Raw genomic sequence first — 24,055 nt, 5'->3', positions numbered from 1 at the left:
ATGATGGACACTGGATACTGGATACCGATGTCTACTCTCTACTGTCTACTGTCTCCTGTTACTCGAGCAGGGCCAGGCGCGGGGAAAGGGCCAGCACAGGTCAGGGGACAGTCACGAAGAACGCTGGCGACTGCGTTGTTCGTCTGGGCCAGACTAGAGACTAGTAGATCCACTAGAGTAAGGTTGAGCCCACATGACATCATGGTCCGACAACATCCTGACAGGTCGTGTTGCTGCCCATGCACGGCTGCTGCTGGTGCCTGGCCACGGTGGCCAGACCAGGCAACGCGTAGATCTGCAGTCTTTGAATGCAGCGCTGTTACCAGTAAAGCCTTATCTACCGTTGTCCCTACATGTAGTTCGAAACACAACTCCGAAACGAACAAGTATACTTATTAGGATCCCCTGTGCGGACCCAAGCGCAGATAGTCACTGAGCTGGGAGTTTTCATTTACCTTCTAGAGTCTGGAAGACCACGGCCACGCTCTTGCAGATCGATCACGGGCTTGGCTTTCGGACGCACTCCACCCTCCCTGGCGCGCATGTAAAGCCGTAGAGATGGCGACATCAACGCCTGAAGCGGCGTTACTGCGAGATCTAGGCTTAGCCAGAGGTGAAATCGCGTACCACGGTATTTTCACCGTCGAGGATCAGATTGGCCGCGGTTCAGACGCTGATGTGTATCGAGTAGTATGGCAAGGCATACCGGTAGCCGCAAAGGTGTTTCACCCAAGACATGATCAAGCAGATGTGGAGGGGAGAGATAAGAACCTGCGGCGATTTGGCGCTGAGATAGCAAGACTGTCTCAGCTGCACCACCCAAACTTGTGTCAAGTTCTCGGTGTTGCAGTCACTGCCGATCGTCATCTTCCAGTGTTAGTGGTTGAGCTATTCGATCATACCCTTTGTCAATGCAGTGTCGGTGCAGATCGGTCTGACCATGTCGCCCTGCTATCTTTCCTGGCGGATGCTGTGGCGGGTGTTCGCTATCTCCATAGCAGAGATCCCCCTGTCATTCATCGTGACCTGACTTTGCGCAATGTGTTGATCAAGGGCCAGATCGCAAAGCTCTGTGACTTTGGTTGTGCGCGACTGCGACCAACAAGTCCTGCGGATTTGGTTGGCTTTCTTCCAGATCTAACGGCATGCCCAGGGAACGTGCTGTACATGGCGCCGGAGGCTCTGCAAAACCCTCCGGTGTACGACGAATCGCTCGACATATTTTCGTTTGGCGTGCTGGCCACGAGCGTCGTGACAGGAGTTGAACCGTCGACAGACCTGCACACCTCAGCAAGGAACATCAGAGAGATTGTGCGGCGAGCAGACGGAACGAGTGAGGAGACCGTCACGCCTATCACTGAAGTCGAGCGGCGCGGCGTTGATTTGGAAAGAATACCAGACGGTCATCCACTCAAGCCTGCAATCTTTCGCTGCCTGGCAGTCGTTGCGGAAGATCGTCCCAAGGCTGAGGAGCTGCATGAGATAGTGCTGGACACTGTGAAGGTGGCACGTGGTTTGTCTCCCGTAAGCGATAATTATGATTATTTTGTATTTGTATTTTGCATACAAAGGGGTGGGGGGGGGGGGGGGGGGGGGAACGGGCAACTGCTCTCTTCAGTTGTAATTCACTCTTAGCACAAGCACTGGATGAACATTATTTCATTACTCATGTCGAAAAATTAAACTCAGTTCTGACGATTGGTTACTGGCCCGAAGCGTCAATAATTTTTCAACATCACTAATAACATAATTTTTCATCCAGCGCATGCGAGAGTGAATAGCAACTGAACAGAGCGGTTGTCAGTTGACAACCCCCCCCCCTTTTTTTTACAATGCAGTTGCGTGATGTTCACCACTTTCTCAATATACTATACTTGTACAGGTGGAATCCTGATAATTCGAACCTCAAAATGCCAGGAAAAAACTTCCAATTATCCGGACATTCTAATCATCCAACATGAACGAACAACACAATAATGCATGTCAAAAATGCTCTCATGGCCACGCAGAGCTCCGCTATGGACCTAGACAAGGATTTCACGGATGCTGAACTGACCGACACAGCCTGCTCATGCAAACTGAACTGACCAGTACAATGTACAGTGAACTTCGAATTACACTTTGCTAACTTCGAATTATCAGCACAAATCCCACACATGTTCTATGTAGGTGGAATCTGTGGGACTTCGAATTAACCGGACATATCCAGTTTGAGGTTCGAATTATCAGAAATTTGTATGTGGGAATCGTATTGATAGAAATCGGTCCTGGAAAAACTTCTAATTAAGCGGTATGTTCGAATTAAGCCATATTCGAATTATCAGGATTCCACCTGTATCATTTTTGGGAAGAAATCACGATAGGGCTAGATGTCGATGACGTAAAAAAAATGTAAAGAGAAATGGAAATGTCAACGTTTGGATCCAATCTGCCAATAACGAAAAAATCTGGCCGATGCTGCAGTAGTCGACTACGCTGCATGCAGCATTAGCTGGACTAAAAAATATACCTATATAGTATAGGATGTGGTAGTAGGACCCCTTGTCTAGTATAGGATGTGGTAGTATGACCTCTAATCTTGCATTTATATGTAGTAATAATGTAGGCAGGCATAGTGGGATGGTCTAAGACCATTATTGAGAAACACAGGGTGCCAGGTTCAAGTCCTACTTGGAAGCGGAAGGAATTTTTCCGGCCGTGCTGCGACCCACAGTTAATTGGGAACTCGTGGCCTGGCATGAGAGTAACATGGATGCAATTAATGGGATTTCGGTCTTTGACCACTTTGTAGTGGGCCTCATCTACTCACCTGCCACCGTTTAGGCTCTGCATCTGCGCCTTGATCCTAGAGGGTGGTGGTGTTTCTACGGATGCGAAAAGTCGTCTTCCAGCCGAGTCTCATGCGAACCGTTAAATTTTAAATTTACTTCGAAGTAATTTTTTATAATATTTTCCGAATCAGGATTTGGTCCCAGCCCGAGAGGTGGTGCAGTCCAGTCACTACCGGCTGGTTTGGTATCCTGATGTGAAGGGAAAACACCCAAACACATTGTGTGGATACATACAAGAACTGTACACAAGTGGATCAAAAAGTCAGCGTTGTCATGACTCCTGTCTGGCGGTGACGTAGCACTTTCAAGCCCTATTATTCCAGGCGGATCCAGATTAGGGGACATGCCTCCCCCCCCCCCCCCCGCCTTCAGGGTCACCGATTATTTGTTTGTTTGGTTGGACGCGCAATTTTCAGGCGTGCACATACACCAGGGTAACTGCACGGCTCTCGCCGAGTGCTTGAGTATTTTTAAGCGCTACATAGTTTTTGAATTTTGTTTTTTCATGATGAAGCCATCAATCATGAAGCTAGAACAGGAGCAAACAACTACTTGTAAGTTCCCTGAAAACCTAAGAAAGTAGCGCAGAGACTCAGACGGCAGCGCCACTCCTGAAGTTGCAGCTTACGCCAAAACTCAGGATTGTGTTGGTTGCCCGGAGGAGAAAGTTGAACTTGTGGAAGTGGTAAGGCGTTTGAAGTAGCGTTGCTAACCCGTTAGGTGAGAACGAGGGCAATGAAGAGGGACCTGTTGTGTTGCTGACCAATCCTTGTAGTGATGATGCTGTTGAGGGGTCTGTTCAGTTCCCGAGTGCTTGTGCTTGTTCAGTTCCCGAGTGCTTGTGCTTGTTCAGTTCTCGAGCGCTTGTGCTTGTTCAGTTCTCGAGTGCTTGTGCTTGTTCAGTTCCCGAGTGCTTGTGCTTGTTCAGTTCCCGAGTGCTTGTGCTTGTTCACTTCCCGAGTGCTTGTGCTTGTTCAGTTCCCGAGCGCAGAGTTTCTGCGTTTGGTGACCGTTGTCAAGGACAGTCGCTTCAAGGACGCGTAGCGCCTGTTTGATGGCACAGGCATTCCCTTAACAACCTATGGTGCACGGTATCTTTGTGCTGCAATCGCCACACCTGAATTCTTAGCAGTTTGTGGGAAAAAGGTACAGAAGTAGTCGGATAAGGTGCGTCGACTTGCCGTTATTGCCAACAGCCAACCACAGTCGGCCTTTGCCGTGCCGACCCAGGCTTTGGCAAATGAATGTGTGCCATTGCATGTGGATTTCAGAATTGCTGCTGGGGCCTCTTGAACAAGCCATTGACTCTGAGCTGATACCAGCATTGACTGGTCTTCCTCCGCCTGGCGACAGTTTGCGCAGCCTCTTTGCTTTGCCATTCCGTCTTGTGTGAATTAGGTATCGGAAGGCTATGTATGTTAACCCAAGAGTATTAGTCTTCTTCTTTACTTATCATAGTCTGCCTCGTTTGCCGAAATTGTGCCAGGAGAATTTGATCTTGGTGATGTGCTGTAGATGATTCCACAGCAGCGGCATGTTGTTCAGGGACAGGTTTGGCACCAGCAGTCTGAGTAACTTTATACAATTACCGTATTTACCGGAGTATAACGGGCACCTAGGTATGATGCCTGCCACCTCTTTTTGTACCAACGTTGTGGCAACTCAAGGTATATTCGGAGTAGAATGCGCAGTCTAGATTGGAGAGCTTTTTCGTACATTTACATGTACATGTACGCAGCAATAGAGCGGAAAAAAGGGAGGTTACGCTTTACTTAATTACGTATGAAAATAAAGTAGGAACTGCAACGTATGGCATGCTGGCCATGTACCGCAGGAATGAGTGGACACTACCCTTGTGCTGAACACGAAGAAAGGGGACTTGATCCGATGCGACAACTGGCGTGGCAGCGTGATGCTCGATGTTTTCGGTAAGGTCCTGGCGAGCCTCATTGAGACGGGACTACAGAGCCTGGCGAGCAGCTTCCTGCCGGAATCGCAATGCGGCCTTCGGCGAGGCAAATCCTGCGCGGACATGGTATTCAGCGTACGTCAGCTGCTGGAGAAGACCATAGAGCACACAACCAGGGGCTTCTTCGTTTTCATTGACCTGAAGAAGGCCTTCGACTCCGTGCCCCGTGAGTGCCTCTGGCAGGTGCTCTCCTGTGCTGGTGTCCCTCCCCCATGCTTGCAGTCATCCGATCTTTCCACCATGAGATGTCTGCAGTATTGCGCGTGAGTGGCACAGACGTAGATCCGTTTAGCATCACCAACGGCTTGGGGAAAGACTGCACTATGGTTCCTGTCCTCTTCAACATCTTCATGTGGGCAGTCGTCACCAAGTGGCAACAGAGGGTCAGAGGTTTTCCTGGAGTTAGATTCGAGTTCAGCTACCACTATGGTGAGGGTCAACTATATCGCAAGGCACGCCGGGCTGACACCGCTGCCACCGCCCTAGAGGCACAGTTCGTGGACCATTTCTCCCTGCTTGCAACATCGTGTGCTGGTGCTGAGATTGCCTAGGACCTGTTCAACTCGACCGCTTCGGAGTTCGGCCTCACACCGAGTGAGACAAAACCAAGTTCTTGGTTACGGGAGCTGGCGTCACGGCTGCGGACCAGGCTCAAATGCAGCGTGTGGAGATTGAGTGTGTGACGGAATCCAAGTACCTGGGGTGCATCATCCACTTTGGCAGCCGATCAGCGCAGGATATCAGCGCTTGGGTTGCAAGTGCGTCCCGGGCTTGAGGTGCTCTGTGGCAAGCTTTTTTTCAGGAACAAAAACTTTGATTTGCATATTGACTGCTGTGTGTTTAATATATGCGTCCTTTCTCTGTTCCTGTATGGGTCCGAGTGCTGGACGCCGCTGAAGCAGGTCCTCTGTCGCATGTCTGTTTTCCACATTTGATCCGTGTGTTCGATATTTGGTATCTCACGCCATCGTAACTGGGATGACCGCATATCCAACAACTAGCTGCTTGAGTTGTGGGGTGACTCCAAAACCATCGTCACAAAGGTACAGCATAGGCGTCTTGAGTGGCTGGGCCATGTCGCCGGCATGGACGACGTGTAACCAGTTGCTGTTCGGCACCCTGCCTCCTCGTCGCCCAGCAAATAGCCCACGTCAACAGTGGAAAGACTGTGCTGTGAAGGACCTCCGCTCAGGAGACCTTGAAGCGGACTGGTACAGAGTTGCCTGTGGCTCTCACCGAGACTGCAGGTTGGCTTATACTTCGGACGCCCTGGATCCCCCTGTACAGGCATTGGTCACTTGCTGCACATGCGCCCGGCACTTCACACATCAGGGCAACCTCGATAGGCACAAGTGAACGGCTGAACGACAGAAGCCGGTTTCGGAGCGGAGAGTTGCATGTCAGTGCCCTGGGTGTCATATTTGGTTCCGGAGCCGCTGTGGCTGTGCTGTTGGTCGTTTCTCCGCCTCATGCATGGCACCGACCGCATCAGCTGCTGCTGGCACCGTTGATTCTACTGCTCGGAGTTGCTGCAATGCTCACTGTGACATCTGCAACCGTTGTTTCTTCTGAACCCAAGGACGCAACCGACATCTCTGTTCAATGCACTGCCACCGTCCAACGTCTAGAGAACGGGATCAGTTTTCGCATTTTTGTACTTCCTCCGTATACAAAAAATTCGTGACTTTTTGAAGGCTGTGCACAGCTCTGGAATTGTTCCGTTTGACTTGGAGTAACACTTGTGGCATTGTCTAACCTCGATACAAGCTAAATACAAAGAAAAATGCAAGGCAAACAAATGAGATTGAGTTTTTTCAGAGTATTCGGCGCTCGTATTATTGTCACCTGACGACGCTGACTCTGCATCGTCAACAGTCGCTGCTTCCACTCGCATTTCGTTCAGATTATTTTCAGCTGCAGTGATGATCCGACGTGGGACTTTGGTTATGTCCTCTTCATTTCCAGCGCTGTGTATGAATCGGTGTCGACTATATTCAGTCGGTCCTACCCGCGACCTCCATTATGCCGTCAAACGAGTCCCTCAAGCACATTCACAAGCTACACATTTTCTCGGCAGGAAAATCCTCCCAGCATTCTACAACGGCTTCGAGGAGGTCCCTGCGATTCCCCTTGGCGACGAAAGAGATGTCTGACTGGAGAGAGGGGAAGAAATCCAGGTTGTCGACATTCCGATCAGGAGTCTGCGCTGGTTGCACGACGACTGAAATGTTTCGTCTTGCGAGCGGAACCGATTTCTGTTCTCACGCTGCGTATGGGGCCGCGCACCGCAAGTAGGAGCCAGACCAGCCCCAGGACAGCGAGTGCCGCGTGACTCCGTGTTCCAGTCGCGAGCTCCACTTCGTCACGGTGTCAGTTCGAGCAAGTAAGTGTTATTTTTTTCATTTGACTCGTAGGTTCCTGTCGGGAACGTCCTGACACGCATGGCTTCCGTGTAGAATCTGTTCGGGATCGAACAAACTTGCCTCATGAATGTGAGTTATCCATGGCAGCCTTTGGCACGGTTCATTGAGCAGGTTCTTTATCGCTCCACATATACTGGCACACACAGAGACAGAGACAGCAACAGCGACAATACACAAAGTGAAGGGTGGTTGGCCACAGCCAGATGTGAACCGGATATAGAGTGAGGCATGGAAGCAATGACTGGGAACAGAGTGTCTCAGATAGAATAGGCATTGTCAGAAATAGGCCATTATGCAGAACCACTTAGGTCCGTCAGATTAATGTCCTAGACCGAGCCAGCTGGGAAAAAACCCTCGCGCCATAGGAGGCAGTTGTGAGGGAAAAAACCGGGTGTATATCCCCAATGGCGATTAGGCATCATGTAGGCATGGCAAGCACATCACGGCAAAAAGTGATAAAAAAGCAATGAAAATATGCACAGAAATGAAGAGTGGGAGGGCAGGGACACTGGTGAGACTCAACACTGACTGAGGAAATCAGGAAAAGAAGCGACAATAAAGGACACACCAGATGCCCTATTTGCAACTGAAAATGTGTCGCGAGAAATTATTGTGAAAAAAGTCACGAAGTCTTTGTATACGGAGGAAGTATCTGCTCTCGCCAGTTCCGACTAGTCTCGCATCTGGAGCGCCATCGGATGGCGTGCTCTTTGTCTCTCTCTGCTGCCCCTCTGGTTACGACGTGACTCTTGTGATAGTGGCTCCACAGGACAGGTGTGTGTGTGCGTGCACGCGTGCGTGTGTGCGTGTGTGCGTGTGGGTGCTTAAGTGTGCATAACTGTGTTGGTACAACGTGTGGTGTTGTTGTGTTGATAAGAAGTCTGTGGTGTTATTGTGTGGGTATGCTGTGTTGTATGCTGTGTTGTGTGGGTATGCTGTGTTGTGTGGGCATGCTGTGTTGAGTGATGTTGTTGTGTGGCTGTGTGGCCATGCTCTGTGTGGCGTTGTTGTGCTTGCTACACTTGTGTGTTCATTACAGCCTCATCTTTCCAATGTACAACGATCTGTTGTACGTCGACTGGACTCTATCTCCGAACAGCTAACCCAGCAAGCTGCATCCATTACTGCATTGTCGGCACGCAGTGATACGCTAGAGGAACAGCTAACAGCGGCCATTACCAACAACCAGACAACCACACAACAACAACTTGCTGCCACACAACAACAACTGACTGCCACACAACAACAACTGACTGCCACACGTGAGCAAGTATCTGCAGTTCAAGACAAACAGAGTTCAGCAACGCAACGACTTACTGAACATCTGGAGGCCATTGCTGAAAACCAGACCATGACGCAACAACAACTGACTGCTACTCAACAACAGACTTCCCGACAGATGACAACGTTGACGGACCAAATTTCTGCTGTTTCTGGCCAGCTAACAACGATGTCTGCATCCACCCATCAGGTATGAATCTTAAATCCCAGAAATAAAACGTTAGTTAATAGTGTTGAAAAGGCGGTGAGGTGCCAGCAGTTTAGGGATTGCAATAAGCAGAACCAGCTGAATATCTTTATCAGATTGACTGTTCATCCTGAATGAAAATTTTGAACGGGACACTCTGTGACCCATGTTCCTGGTGACTTCGTTTCTTCAGCAACATATGGACCCGCACGATTTAGCAATAAATCCTATCGTTAGTTGGCAGTCCTTTATGCAGTCACTGTAGGCCATAGATTGGTGAAGGCTCCTAGTGGCTGAAGTAGTTTGCAGAAGCAGACACCAACCCAAAAAGGAGGACATGCTTGACTTGTTGTAGAAGATAAGGAAATCAGACAACTGTAATCTGTGCCAGCAATCAGGTTTATAATTATGGTGGGCTGGACCATAGTGTATTGAACTTTTCTGTAACTTGTCTTGACGGAAATTGATGTGTGACTGACTACAGGGGTTGATGTTATTATGTGTGCATGCACTCACATCATGTGTGTGTGTGTGTGTGTGTTTACGTGTGTGTCTCTGTGTATCTGTGTGTGTCAGCTGCAGATAAGGCCTACCACTGCACCCGAAAGCCTGTCAAGTTCTCCTTCTGCCACTGCCTCAGCTACAACAGATGTGGTAAGTTGAAAAACAGTTTTCTCTGTAATGCCAGTTATACACTAGGCCAGTTTGTCGGCCAATGCTTCGACACCGACTACAACATGAAATAGGCGGACTGTGTCTGAAGAGTCAGACTACCTATTCAAAACACAACAGTGAGCTATTTCACTTGTAAAAAAGTCTGTGCACACACATGCAAATTGTACACAGCCACACTAGAGAGTGGTAGATACCGGAGCGGAGATGTGATCGTTCTATATACACAAGGTACAGGGTCAACAGCATAAAAGGGCTAGTTCACAATCTGCATCGACTCTCTCTGCGGTCATGTTGAAATTCCTTGTTGGAGGCCCGGATTTCACAGCAGATGATATTCGCCCTGATCTTGATGATTTTTCTCGTATGATTCCACGTCAGCCGGGTAGTTGTAATACACTTCCCGGTTTGTACGGTAGCACGGTTGCATTCCAGTTTCTGACAATCACATTGGACGCCGTCGATCAGCGTCATGAGTGTCCCATCGCTTCTAAAGGCGTGTTACGTCGCGCCTCGTCAAATGTGAACTAGACTTTAGCATCCCCCATTTCACCCCTCACCCTGATTGCCGGTTAAATAGTAAAAATTCATACTGCCCTCCCTGACATGCACCACCCTATAATTATACCAATACAACTTTCACATAACCGGGTATCCTCTAGAATCCAGTCCGATATCCGGTCATTGTCGGGTATCAAACTTTTAAGTGAACATTTTATATCCAGCATGTTGGTGTGTTGTTTAATTGTGTAATCATGCGAATGAACTTTTGTTTGTGTGTGCGCGTGTTTGTGTGCATGTGTGTGTGTGTGTGTGTGTGTGTGTGTGTGTGTGTGTCTGTGCCGGTGTGATAAACTGCAGGTACCTGTTTCTAGTCCCATTGCTGCACAAGACAGCCGGTCAAGTTCAGCTTCTGCCCCTGCCCCTGCCCCTGCCTCTCCTACAGCAACGACAGTAAGTTGAACGACATAACCTAAATTGTAAAGCTGTGTTCACAACTGGCGCGTGGACGTGGTACGCTTGTGGTTCATGCGTGCCCAAAGACGCACTCAGGCTTTCACCATAAACAGCAATATGAATGGATCTAAGCCCATTTGAAGCAGTCTTACTCACAGCAAGGTGATATTGCTGGTAAAATTTACTGGGTTGGCTGATGAGGATGGGTCGACAACTGGTGGCGAAGAAAAAGTCACGGGTAGCACGGGTACCCGATCGGGTTATGTTTCCATGGTAACACCACAATGCACCCCTTCCCTTACACACTGGGTAGACATGCGGAGTATTACATGAATTTGTACACTCACGCTGTACATGATGTCATCTGCGACTTCGGGTTTCGGGTACTATTCTATGCCCGTTTACCCGAGGTCCTCACTGGTAGCTCGGTTACCCGACTATCCGAGCACAGCACTAGTTGCTATGCACCCACACACTGTAGGCAATAGCAAAGTCACACTTAGTGGATTCAAACCTAGAAATATAACGTGAACTTACTACTCCCTGGCCGTTTTGACGCTATCACTTCCAAGCCCTATTGTGCCGGGCTTGCCCATAGTGTACTGAGCTTTTCTGTAATTTGGCTTGAAGGAGATTGATGTACGACCAACTGCTGAGGTTGATGTTTTTTGGTGATCGCGTGTGCGAATGTTTGAGTGACTGTCTGCATGTGCACACACTCGCATGATGTGTGTTGGTGTGTGTGTGCATGTGTGTGTGCATGTGTGTGTGTGTGTATGTTTGTGTGTGTGTGTGTGTGTGTGTGTGTGTGTGTGTGTGTGTGTGTGTGTGTGTGTGTGTGTGTGTGTGTGTGTGTGTGTGTGTGTGTGTGTGTGTGCGCAACTGTGCTTGAAGGGGACGGTTGCACTTTTTGTAGCTTCGTTTTATCTGAGTTTTCAGTCGTTCCTCTTACTAGTCTTAGGCCACGGGGTGGCTCTTGGTCCACCAGAGTTGCCTCTGGCGTGTTTATGAATTTGCTGGGCCGAGGGTTCCGCGACGCGGTCGCCAGGGCAGTGTCTTTTCTGTCACGACCATTGTCGTCCTCGTCTCTCCATTCGCGGTGGTGTAGCTGACCCTCGAATGGTTTCAAACTGCGAAACTCGGAGTACAGTGGTGGCAGAGGCATTAGCTGTGAGTGGAGATGGTTCCTGGAGATGGATGGTGATGCAGGGAGAAGGTTTACTCTGCCTGACAACGCGTGGGTAATTGTTTGATCCTCCAATTTCAGGTCGAGCGCGGTGGACTTTTAGACGATGTGTCCTCATGGCTATTTTTCAATGCTTGGCCTATCGCTGATATCCCTGCATGGGATTTCTTCCAGTGGAGTCCAGGTGGGAATTCGGGTGCCCACACTACATCACCTGGTTGATTGTTTCGCAACTGCAATAACACAGGTTCAAATAATTATTGTTTCCTTTTTGTGCGTATTTCTTGTCATCTCTCTTTTTCTATACGTCACACACCAGATGTACTACTATCGCCGTTTTTCTCCTGCAATCTCTCTCTGCTTGCTGTTTTTTTTAATTTCTTGCCACTGTCCCTCATCATACCCATGCTTGGGTGGAGGGCGGCGTGACCCGTTAGGGTAGCTGTCAATACAGTACAGTACAGTGTGTGTGTGTGTGTGTGTGTGTGTGTATGCGTGTGTGTGTGTGTGTGTGTTTCCATTAACTGCAGGTAAGGCCTACCACTGCGCCAGAAAGCCTGTCAAGTTCTGCTTCTGCCATGTCGTCTGCTACAACAGCTACGGTAAGTTGAACAACATTTTTTGTCTGTAATGCCGGTTTCACACTAGGCCAGTTTATGGTCCAATGTTTCCACACCGCCTCCGACATGAAATCTGCTGACTGTGTCGGATGAGTCAAACTACCTGTTCACACACTCAACAGTGAGGTATTTCACTTGTAGACCTGACTGTGTACACACATACAAGTTGTACACAGCCACACTAGAGAATGGTAGACGCCAGAGCGGAGATGTTATCGTTTCTATATACACAAGCTACAGGGTCAAAAGCATGAAAGGGCTAGTTAACAATCTGCATCGACTCTCTCTGCTGTCATGGTGAAATTCCTTGTTGGAGGCCCGCTCCAACATGTGAAAGCACTAAATGTCAGCCCACCTTTGGGTCAAATATTGATCCTGCGATACTTGGTCGAAAAATCGTATCAAAAGAAAATCGTAGCAGATTTGTCAGAATCCTGTGTGACAACGGAATTCACACCAGGTGATTTTCACCTTGATCTTGTTGCTTTTTCTCGTATGATTCCATGTCAGCTGGGAAATTGTACTACACTTCCCGGTTTGTACGATACCACGGTTGCATTCCCGTTTCTGACAATCACATTGGACGCCGTCAATCAGCGTCACGAGTGGCCTGTCGTTCCTAAAGGCTTGTCACGTCACGCCCCGTCGAATGTGAACGAGTCTTAGATTAGGCATCCCGCATGTCACCCCTCACCCTGATTGCCAGTTTAACAGTAAAAAATTCATAATACCCTCCCTGACATGGACCACCCTACAATTATACCAATACCACTTTCACATAACCGGATATCCTCCCCCACCGTTTAGGAGCCGCGTCTGACGCCTGATCATGGGGTGGTGGCGTCCCACGGAATCGGAAAGTTGGTTCTTGACCAGGGAGTTGTACGACTCCTTGTTCTTGACCTGCCTGGTACGCGAACCAGTCGAGTTTATTATTATTATTTTTATGTAACCCCTCACCCTGATTTCCGGCTAAATAGTAAAAATTCATAATGCCCTCCCTGACATGCACCACCCTATAATTATACCAATACCAATTTCACATAACCGGATATCCTCTAGAATCCACTCCGATATCCGGTCACTGTCGGGTATCAAACTTTTAAGTTAACATATTATATCCAGCATGTTATTGTGCTATTTACTAGTATAATCATGCGAATGAACTTTTCGTTTGTTTGTGTGTGCGTGGTTGTGTGTGTGTGTGTGTGTGTGTGTGTTTGTATATGTGTGTGTGTGTGTTTGTGTGTGTGTGTGTGTGTGTGTGTGTGTGTGTGTGTGTGTGTGTATGCGTGTGTCTGTGCCGGTGTGATAAACTGCAGGTACCTGTTTCTAGTCCCATTGCTGCACAAGACAGCCGCTCAAGTTCAGCTTCTGCCACTACCCCTGCCCCTGTCTCTCCTACAGCAACGAGAGTAAGTTGAACGACGTAACCCATATTGTTAAGCTGTGTTCACAACTGGTGCGTGGACGTGGTACGCTTGCGTTTCATGCGTGCCCAAAGGCGCGCTCAGGCTTTCACAAAAAACAGCAATATGGATGGATCTAAACACATTTCAAGCAGTCTTACTCACAGCAAGGTGATATAGCCGATAAAATTTACCGGGTTGGCTGATGAGGATGGGGTGACAACTGGTGGCGAAGAAAAAGTCTCACCTGCATAAGACATGAGTGGGTTGCTATTAGGGCTGAGTCGGGAAGCATTTTCTTCCGGTATCGGGTTCGGGTAGTTTTCACGGGTAGCACGGGTACCCGATCGGGTAATGTTTCCATGGTAACACCACAATGCACCCCTTCCCTTACACACTGGGTAGACATGCGGAGTATTACATGAATTTGTACACTCACGCTGTACATGATGTCATCTGCGACTTCGGGTTTCGGGTACTATTCTATGCCCGTTTACCCGAGGTCCTCACGAGTAGCTCGGGTACCCGACAACCCGTGCGCAGCACTAGTTGCTTTGCACCCACACACTGTAGGCAATAGCAAAGTCACACTTAGTGGATTCAAACCTAGAAATATAACGTGAACTGACTACTCCCTGGCCGTTTTGACGCTATCACTTTCAAGCCCTATTGCGCCAGGCTTGCCCATAGTGTACTGAGCTTTTCTGTAACTTGGCTTGAAGGAGATTGATGTACGACCAACTGCTGAGATTGATGTTTTTTTGGTGATCGCGTGTACGAATGTTTGAGTAGGGATTTCAGGCGGTTTTTTCTGAGCAGCGCTTTGCTCCAACTAACAAGTTTCCCTGAAGCATCTATGTGTAAGGACTGTCCACAGAAAATTTGAACGGAATCCAAGCAGTATTTCCAAAGTTATGAGCATTCAAACATAGCGCACCAACCTTGATGAACACACATACAAATTGGATCTGCAGGATGGCACAAAATGGAATTCCCATACTCCCTAGCAACACCATAGCAACAAATAAACTTCATCCGATCGTGGCCAAACTTGGATCAAGGATGGCCCTGGTTGTGACGGAACGGAAGATAAAAGTTTTTTTCCAAAATTCCAAATGACCGCAGCAATGGCGTCCTTAGCAACGGCCCTAGCAACAGTATATTTCACGCATAATTCAACATGGTAATAGGTGGAATATGACAGAAATACGGCAAACACAACATTTAAGTTATATAGCATGCATGTGGGAAACTAGACGAGTAGACAGCAAGCTCTGATGTCACACAGGGCCCGTTTTCGGCTGCAACGAATCAGAGACGCACATAAAAATGTCATTAGCCGCACAACGACCATACTAGAGGCTATTGATTATTGTACACAGAAGCCAGCCAGCGGTGAGTATTTATAATATAAGAGATAAGTTCAGTAAAATACCAGCCTGGAACAACCACGCACTTGTATGACACATGGAAGATCAAGTCTGGTGCCACACACAGGGTCAAGACCTGCTATGTCGGGTGCGGGCTCCAAAGCGCCATCATTTGCTGCGCCGGCATCAACATCAACTGTTGCTTCAGCACTGACATCAACGGCTGGTCCAGCGTGGACATGAACTGTTGCAAATGTCCACACCTCAGCACGTACGACTGCTCAGGTGTGGAAATTTGATAACACTGATATAATTTTCCAAACTTATACAATCCATGCAATTTGCAATCCCTGCAGCCCACAATTGTCCTTGCAGTTCAATGTTTCTTTCTTGGACAAGAATCAGACACAAGATACGATTTTTCGTTCAGTGTGTGGTTATCTGCTTTACAATTTGATTGAGAGGCAGTTCAAAAGGATGACTTAGTAATTCACTGAGGTCGTCACTTGCCTTGTTCTTCAGCAAATTTTTTCTCCACTGTCTGATACGCCCGATTTTGTTCCTGGCAATTTTCACATCGTCTCGAAATCCTTTCCATCCACGGCTGCAACTAGCAAAATCAAATTATGCTAACTTACTTGGTATAATTTTTGCTTCTCGCCCTCAACGAGAGTTCAACTACTGCCCGGGACAACACCATGAACACAGAGGAAGGCGGAAGCCAATCGTCTTTCTTCTCCACCTCCATACTGTGTAATGGCGTTCAAACAATTTCCGCTACCGATCGCGACCCTTCATGCCGTCTGAAGGAACCTACCTTGACTAAATCGATGCCGTAGAATCTGATTCTGACTGATGCTTGAGTGTGGAACCAAGGCAAACACCTCAAAAGCGACTTTGAAATCTACAAGAATCTATCGAGATGCGTAATATGGGCACGAATTCGCCGTGTGAGGCACCAAACGAAAGCTTGAAACCTACTCTTCAACGGTGCGCCAATAAAAACGGCGATAAACTCACTCTCCCTACCTAAAATCTACGCCGAAGACCCCGCTCTGAGCTGTGCCATGCCTGGCATTCAAAATGCATGCATGCGTGTCAAGGTACTTTTGCCCCCGCAGATCACGTGACTGAAATCCCTAGTTTGAGTGACTGTCTGCATGTGCACACACTCGCATGATGTGTGTTGGTGTGTGTGTGCATGTGTGTGTGTGTGTGTGTGTGTGTGTGTGTGTGTGTGTGTGTGTGTGTGTATGTGTATGTGTATGTGTGTGTGTGTGTGTGTGTGTGTGTGTGTGTGTGTGTGTTTCCATCAGCTGCAGGTAAGGCCTACCACTGCACCAGAAAGCCTGTCAAGTTCAGTTTCTGCCATGTCCTCTGCTACAACAGCTACGGTAAGTTGAACAACATTTTTTGTCTGTAAGGCGAGACCAAAAAAAACTAGTGATTCCCGGGCCCTCCCGCACCAAAATGGAGCCAAGGCCAATTTTTTTATTTTTTTTAACAGTTCATAATACATGTACAGTACGTACTAATCGTGTGAGTAGATCTGTGACGTGGAGTCACACAAACCCGAGCTTGTACGACTCCCTGATGTACAGATCAGAACCATCGTTGGCCGAAATACAGAAAAATTGAACGGGTAAACCGCGTGCCTGATTTTTGTGAAATTTGAATACTTGGTCCGCGTCAGCGACATTGTCGCTTATCTTTCAGCTTTGTTAAATGTCGCCAAAGCTCACTCGGCAGCCCATTTCATCTCAATTTTGGATAGAAAGTTAGTTAACTAGTGTACAGAACTATCACATGTCACATGTTGCACGTTGATACTATTAGTGTATTGTAGTTACGATTTGTGTACAGAACTGTCACATGCTGCAAGGGCAGTATTGTTAAGACCTGCTAGGTCGCTTGCAATATTGGTGCGGTGCGTATTACTGCTATGCATTTCGCGAGTGTAATATTTATTTGTTAGTCTGTTAGATCTGTTACATCACGAGTGCATATCTGTTACGTTTACGTCGACACATTTTACGATACAGTAATTGCTATGCGTGTTCGTACCACGACATGTTCACGAGCGGAATATCTTGTGAATCGTGCTAATTTATTATAAGTAGAATTGTTGACACACTAATTTGGTTGCAATGTACATGTACTTACTAGTACTTGATCCGTTGCATTATCGCCATCCGCGGCAACTCCGCTACGATCTACTTGGCGAAACTTACTCTCGCTGACAGGGTGTGCTGTCACCCTGTTGCTGGGTGCAAGCACCCCTTGACAGACACTGTTTTCCAATTCTTTAGTCTTTCACTTCAGCAGATTGCTAGTTTCTGTTTTGTTCTGCATTCAAATTATTATTGCTTTTCTTTTTGTTGCACCTGCACTCCGCGCTGCACGTGCACGCGGACTTTGGCAGTCGCCATAACTAGTATCTCTATGGCTACGATGATTCATGCATTTTCTGTACGCTGCATTTTCTCTCTATGCCACGTCGTTGTGTACATGCATGCGGCGCAAGCCAATGCACGCACGCGGGCACGTTTTGCTGAGGACAGCGATTTGAGAGAGAGAGAGTTTGTCAAGTTTGAGAGAATGGTGGTTAGCTTCTTGCCCAGATTAGTGACAGTTGTGGTTGTTGTTTGCCTTTGCGTTTTCCTGGTTTCATTCTCTGCATTTTTAGTTGTGTTCCATGTCTGCATGTTGTTTTCCGAGTGTCAGTTCACTACACCAGAGTTCGAACAATTAGAATTTAATACAGTCTTCTCCGAAAGAGAAAGAGTCCTAAACAACTGGTCCTTCGAGCTGGATCTCGGACTGAGCTTGTTCTGTAGAGTGTAGTAGTATGTAGACATTGTAGTAAAGTTATAGTGCTGTGGAACGTAAAGTTAGCATCATGTCCTCGGCGTCAGCTCCGCGTACGAGCCAACGCTCAACCAAGGGTGTGCCACCATTGAGATATGGACACGAGGAGCCCGAACTCGCCGCGGCTGCGGATAAAAGGAGCTCGGTGTCCGCTGTCCCGTCCACGGCCAGTAGCGGTTCCCAGCTCAAGGTCGAACTGAAAGCTACAGAGCTGGAAGCGGCGGGGGAGCTCGCCACCATGGAGTTAGATGTAAAGAAAAGGGAGATTGAACTCCGCAAGGACATTTGGGCCAAAAAGTTGGCGTTAGAGGAAGCAATAAAAACGGAGCAGCTGTCCCAGAGGAGTTCCCCGAGGCGACGAGGGCATGGCTTGACTGCGGAGGAACTTGCCAAGTTTGACGATGCCTTGCAAAGATGTGGCAATACTCGTGTCGTCCCGGCCGCAAAGTGCGTATCATTGAGTCGTGTGGACCAGGGTCGCGTTGTCAAGCCAGCAGTGCAAGCTGGTGCCGAAACCCGGGGATATGATAGCCTGACTGAACATACAGCAGCAGTGGATGGCGCGCGGAACATGGACTGGAGAACGTTAGCCGCAAGGCAGTCAGCTGGCACGTCTGAGGCCTCCGACGATTCCGCAGTGTCATTCAGTCAGGCTCAGCAGCCAAGGCCAATCTGGCACTCAGCTGTGCGGCATCCAGGAGCTGCAGTGCAGCACACAATGGCAGTGCAGCACGGAAAGCGAGCCGTGCACCATCACCACGCTTCAGTGCACCAACCAGTAGCAGCTGCCTCGTACCTAGTGCGGCAGCAACCACTGCTCAATCAGCTACCTGTAACCGTTGCGGGTGCACTGAGCATGCCACAGCCGCAGCCGCCACCACAACAGTCACAACCGCAGCAGACGTACAGACCACAGCCTCGTCGAATCGTCGAACATCAGACGCTCCCACCCGACATGGCCCGCGTGCAGAAATGGGCAGACGGCATACCAGACGGTTGGCGCCAGGGCATTCGCCAGGCACAAATAAAACCGTTGGAGCTGCCAAATTTAATGGGGAAGAGAGCAGCTACATGAAGTGGCAGCAGCGTTTTTTGCGTCTGGTGGACGAGGACCCATATGTGTCCGACCACTACAAGATGGCTCGTCTTCGCGAAGCAGTGGCCGGTGGAGCAGCAGAAGATCTGATAGCGGACTTGCTGGACGGCGAGGGTGCGTACCAGTCCGCAATGGCTGAGCTGGATGCGTGGTATGGTGGCAGCCAGCGCAAGCTCGAGCGCCAGCAGAAAGAGCTGTATGCACTGCCACGCATTCAGCACGACAAAGACACCACCGCTCTGCAGACGCTCGCCATCAAGCTCCGCAACGTGCTGCTAAACATGCAGGCGGGCCACATCATGCCGGGAAGAGAGATGTACGTAACGGTTACACAGAAACTGCCCCGCAACCTTCTGCTGCGCTACATTGAGCGTTATGACGACGCCACTGGTAACGTGGATGACCTGTCCAGATGGCTGCTGGATAGAGTGCAGCGCATGCGCCAGGTCGATGCTCGCATTGGGGACGTCCTGACGGTCAAAAAGCCGGAGAAAGCGGCTACAGGGCGTACGCAAGGCCACCACACCATGGCCGCCGTTCCAGCAGCTAGCAGCAGAACAACGTCGGCCTCGGCACCAGAGCCACGAACAACGGTGTGCCCGGTGTGCCAGGGGCATCACGCCCTTGCTGTATGTGCTGAGCTGCGCAAGATGTCGGTGCGCGAGAGGTGGGGAGCAGTCAAGCCCCTGTACAGCGTTTGTACGAATTGCCTACAGACAGGGCATCGTTCAAATGACTGCTCTGCTAAGCCATGCGATGCGTGTGGACGAAAACATAACAGTTTGTTACATGTTTGGAAATCGGACAAGCCACACATTAATATCTCTACTACTGACGCCAAGGCCAGACACACAGCGGTCAGCAGTTCGACACAGGCAGCCAGGCAGCGCACAGCATCGCCAACAGCCAGCGTGCCGTCAGCAGGTGCGGCACTGCACATCCTGCAAGAGCCAGCTGCGACTCTACGCGCGTCCGGTGGAATGGCGTTCATGACCGTGTCTGCCACACTAGTCAACAAGGACCGCCAGATGCAGGTGACCGCCCTGCTCGACTCAGCGTCATCAACGAGTTACGTCACCGAGTCTGTGGCCCAGGAGCTTGGACTTACGGGTCCTCAAGAGTCATTGCAGACCACAGTACTCGGAGGGAAGACAGTTAGTGGTACCCTACCGCACATCAATGTCGGTGTCCAGACTCAAGACGGCAGACTGGCCCAGTTTAGTGCGTGGGTGCTGCCAGCTGTAACGCCAATGAGTACGGTGGACTGGGCCCAGAACAGCGACACGTGGGCAGGAAACATCGAATTCCAGCCATTGCCGTCTCCCACAGTGGGCATTCTGATCGGTCTGAATGCAGCAGAGCTGCACACGTCACTGGAGGAGCGCAGCGGCCACTCAGAGAGCGGACTGATTGCCCGGCGCACACCACTCGGTTGGGTGTGTTTCGGCCCCTTGGGGAACAACAGTACTGCACTGCAACATACCTGCATCGCCCTGTGCACTGAGGCTGGCGTACAAGAAGAAAGTAAGCTCGATGAGATCGTTCACAAGTTCTGGGAAACAGAAAAGGTGGGCACGGAAGCGGCAGCATCCAATGTCGAGACGCCATCGCCAGCTGATCGCCAGGCCGAGTTACACACCAACGACACTGTGCGGTATGAAGACGAGCGCTACACGATGTCCATTCCATGGGCGAGCAGCCAGTCACAGCCTCAGCTGACCTCCAACCGCATCATGGCCGAGCAGCGGTTGAGGTCCTTGGAAAAAGCACTGGACAAGCGACCAGCAGTGAAGAAGCAGTATCACGAGGTCATGAACAGTCATATTGAGAAAGGCTACGTCAGCATGGAACCTACTGAGCAAGCTGACGGAGAGGACCAATGGTATCTGCCGCACTTTCCGCTGGTACGCGACGATAAGAGTACCACGAAAGTCGGAATTGTCTTTGACGCAGCTGCAGAGTGCAACGGTGTCTCGATTAACGACGAGATGTTGACCGGTTCAGCACTGCAAAACGACGTATCCTCTGTGCTGCTGCGTTTTTGTATGGAGCCAGTTGCTCTGGTAGCGGACATCGCTGAAATGTTCCCGCAAGTCGTTCTCGCAGAAAGTGACAGGAAATACCATCGTTTCCTGTGGAGGGTGGATGGAGAAGTCTGTGTGTTTGAGTGGAACCGGCTAGTGTTCGGCATAAAGGCATCCCCCTACCTGGCAGGCAAGGCGGTCAAGAAGACCCTGGAACACTTTGGTGACGGGTACTCTGCAGCAGCGGTGGAAGCCATCGACAAGTCCACGTATGTGGACGACCTGCTGAGCTCGGCTGCATCCGACGAAGCTGCGTGCAACACCCAGCAGCAAACGCAGTGTCTCCTAGCGCAGGGTGGGTTCCACTTGCGGAAGTGGTTATCGAACAGTGCAGCCGTCATGGAGTCCATCCCAGAGGCCGACCGTGCCAAGGAAGCGGTGTTAAACTTGGGTGAGCGAGATGCTCACAGCTGCCTACCAACAGTGAAGACACTCGGCGTCAGCTGGCATGCACAGTCCGACACGTTCACCTTCCGCTACCAGCAGACCAAGCAGAGCCCAACGAAGCGTTCAGTGCTGAGCGGGCTGTCGACTGTGTTCGACCCGAGAGGCCAGATCGCGCCATTCACGATCCGGGCACGCATTCTCTTCCAGGACTTGTGTCTACTCGGTGTTGGCTGGGATGAGCGACTCCCTAGCGCAGAGACGAAGAAATGGCAAGCCTGGTTCGGTGAGCTGCCAGCTCTCTCAGGAGTTCAGGCTCCACGCAGCTTCAAGGCACCAGGTGCACCAGAGAGCCAGCTGTCGGTTCACACCTTTGTTGACGCATCTGATCGAGCTATTGCCGCGTCAGCATACGTGCGTGCAGTGGACGCTACCGGCAACGTCAGAGTAACTCTGGCAATGGCCAAGGCAAAGCCAGCTCCAATTCGTCGACAGAGCATCCCTCAACTTGAGCTACGTGGTGCGGTACTCGGTATCCGCGTGAGCCAGCACCTGGAACAAGCCATCGGGATACCCATTAGCCAGCACACATTCTGGACAGACTCTATGAATGTGCTTGGCTGGATCCGCAACCACAGCAGGCGGTACAAGGTTGACATCGGCAACAGAGTATCACTCATCCAGGAAGTGACCAGCGTCAAGCAGTGGCACCACATCAGCGGCAAGAATAACCCAGCTGACAAAGCGACGCGTGGTGTACTAGCAGAGGACATGGCCAACGACACGTTGTGGTGGAACGGTCCTGCCTTCCTCTCCAGCGCACCAGAGGATGACTGGCCCAAGCTTCCAGACTCTGTTCCGACAGCCGAATTACCTGGCCAGTTGAAGCGGATGATTGAGGCCACACTAGTCACAGTACCAGCAGAGGACGAGCAGCAAACTAGGCGACTCAACCCGGTCAACTTTAGCAGCTGGCTACGACTTGTGCGGGTCACTGCATGGTGCAAACGTTTTGCGGACAACTGCCGACACCGCCAGGCTCAGCCAGCAGACCCTACAGCGCAGCAGTCATCCAGCGCTACATCCAGCATCAGTGTCGCACGCGATGGCAGCCGTCCGACTCGCAAGGCCTTGAAGCGAAGGCACGCGCTGCCAGCAGTAGAAGTGCCCGAGCTCTCAGTGAGCGAAGTTTGCAATGCTGAATTCCACTGGTTTGCCAACGCTCAGCAGGACTCTTACAGTGACGTCATCAAGGCCCAGCGCAGCGGTCAACCATTGCCCAAGGCGCATGCACTTAGCCATCTGATGCCAGAGTGGGATGGAGACGCGAAGCCAGGGCTTCTCCGCATGAACGGGCGCCTGAAAACCGCTCATCATTTGCCCAGTGGAGCCCGGCGACCCATCATCCTGCCAGGCAAGCACCCTGTTACGGCTCTACGTATTGCGCATGAGGATGTGAAGTGCAAGCATGTGGCTGGAAAGAACCACTTACTGGCAAACCTCAACGGCGAGTTCTGGGTGGTTGGTGGTCTCGGCGCTGTCAAGGCTCACCGATGTTCCTGCCCTGGCTGCAAGTTACAGTGGGCCAAGCCAGCTGAGCAGTTGATGGTGCCGTTGCCAAGCTTCAGAACAGCAGAACCTGTACGTGCGTTTCACGGAGCGGGCGTGGATTTCGCAGGGCCATTCCTGACGAAGCAAGGTCGTGGCAGGGTCAAGACCAAGCGCTATCTGTGCGTCTTCACCTGCCTCCAGTCAAGAGCAGTGCACCTGGAAATGGCATACTCCCTCGACACTGATGGTTTCCTGCTGGCTCTGAGTAGATTTGTGAAGCGACGCGGTCGACCGGCTCTGATTGTGTCGGACAACAGCACAAATTTCGTAGCTGCGGAAAAGGAGTTGCGGGATGCAGTCGAGCAGCTGAATTCCGGCAGAGTGAGCGCTGCACTCGCATCGGAGCACATCGAGTGGCGTTTCAACCCCCCCCCCCCCCCACAGGCGCCCCATCATGGGGGCGTGTTTGAGTCGATGGTGAAGTGCGCCAAGCGTGCGTTGCGTAGAATCCTGGAGCACGGAGACTGCACAGACGAGGAGCTGAGTACGGCGTTCATAGTTGTGGAAGCATTCCTCAACACCAGGCCGCTCACGACGATAAGCTCAGATCCGAGTGACCTCACCCCACTCACGCCACAGCATTTCCTCACCAGCAATGCCGACCTGTCGCTGGCACTTGAGGAACTGGCTGATCAAGCTGATCGCGTGAATCCAAGACATCGCTGGAAAGCAGTTCAGCGACTGAGTAAGGACGTCTGGGACAGATGGCTGAAGGAGCTCGTCCCAGCGCTCAACCTGCGTCAACGATGGCGCAATCTGCACCGCAATGTACGTGTTGGTGAAGTAGTGCTATTCTTGCAACCTGGCACTCCAAGAGGGAAGTGGCCGCTCGCAAGAATACTGCAAGTGTACCCAGGCAAAGATGGCAACGTACGGGTGGTCGACATTCTCGTCCGCGGCAAGACCTACCGCCGACCAATCAATGTGCTCGTCCCACTGGAGGTGGATTCTGAGTAAGCCACCAGTACTGTGCTCGTTCTGCAAGAGGTGGATTCTGAGTATGCTGTGTTTGTATGAGCTCGTTCCGCAAGAGGTGGATTCTGAGTATGCTGTGTTAGTGTTAGTATTGTGCTCGTTCTGCAAGACGTGAATTCTGAGTATGCTGTG

The 24,055-nt window shown here is 50.3% G+C and overlaps 1 protein-coding gene across 1 annotated transcript in view; it reads left to right on the top strand.

Annotated features, from left to right (window-relative positions):
• The first annotated feature begins 282 nt into the window (after nt 1–282).
• LOC135812287 (mucin-2-like) overlaps nt 283–24,055 on the top strand; it is a 177,197-nt gene continuing 153,424 nt past the window's right edge. The window contains exons 1-6 of the mRNA XM_065325656.1: nt 283–1,524; nt 8,263–8,694; nt 9,268–9,345; nt 10,225–10,317; nt 12,037–12,108; nt 13,449–13,541. Of these exons, the coding sequence (XP_065181728.1) occupies nt 559–1,524; nt 8,263–8,694; nt 9,268–9,345; nt 10,225–10,317; nt 12,037–12,108; nt 13,449–13,541 (1,734 nt within the window). The 5' untranslated portion in view covers nt 283–558. The remainder of the gene's footprint in view (nt 1,525–8,262; nt 8,695–9,267; nt 9,346–10,224; nt 10,318–12,036; nt 12,109–13,448; nt 13,542–24,055) is intronic.

Source organism: Sycon ciliatum, chromosome 3, assembly GCF_964019385.1.
Source record: "Sycon ciliatum chromosome 3, ocSycCili1.1, whole genome shotgun sequence".
NCBI classification, from domain to species: Eukaryota; Metazoa; Porifera; class Calcarea; order Leucosolenida; family Sycettidae; genus Sycon; species Sycon ciliatum.
Note: the sequence above shows the minus strand (reverse complement) of the source record. Positions and strands in the feature narration are given on the sequence as shown.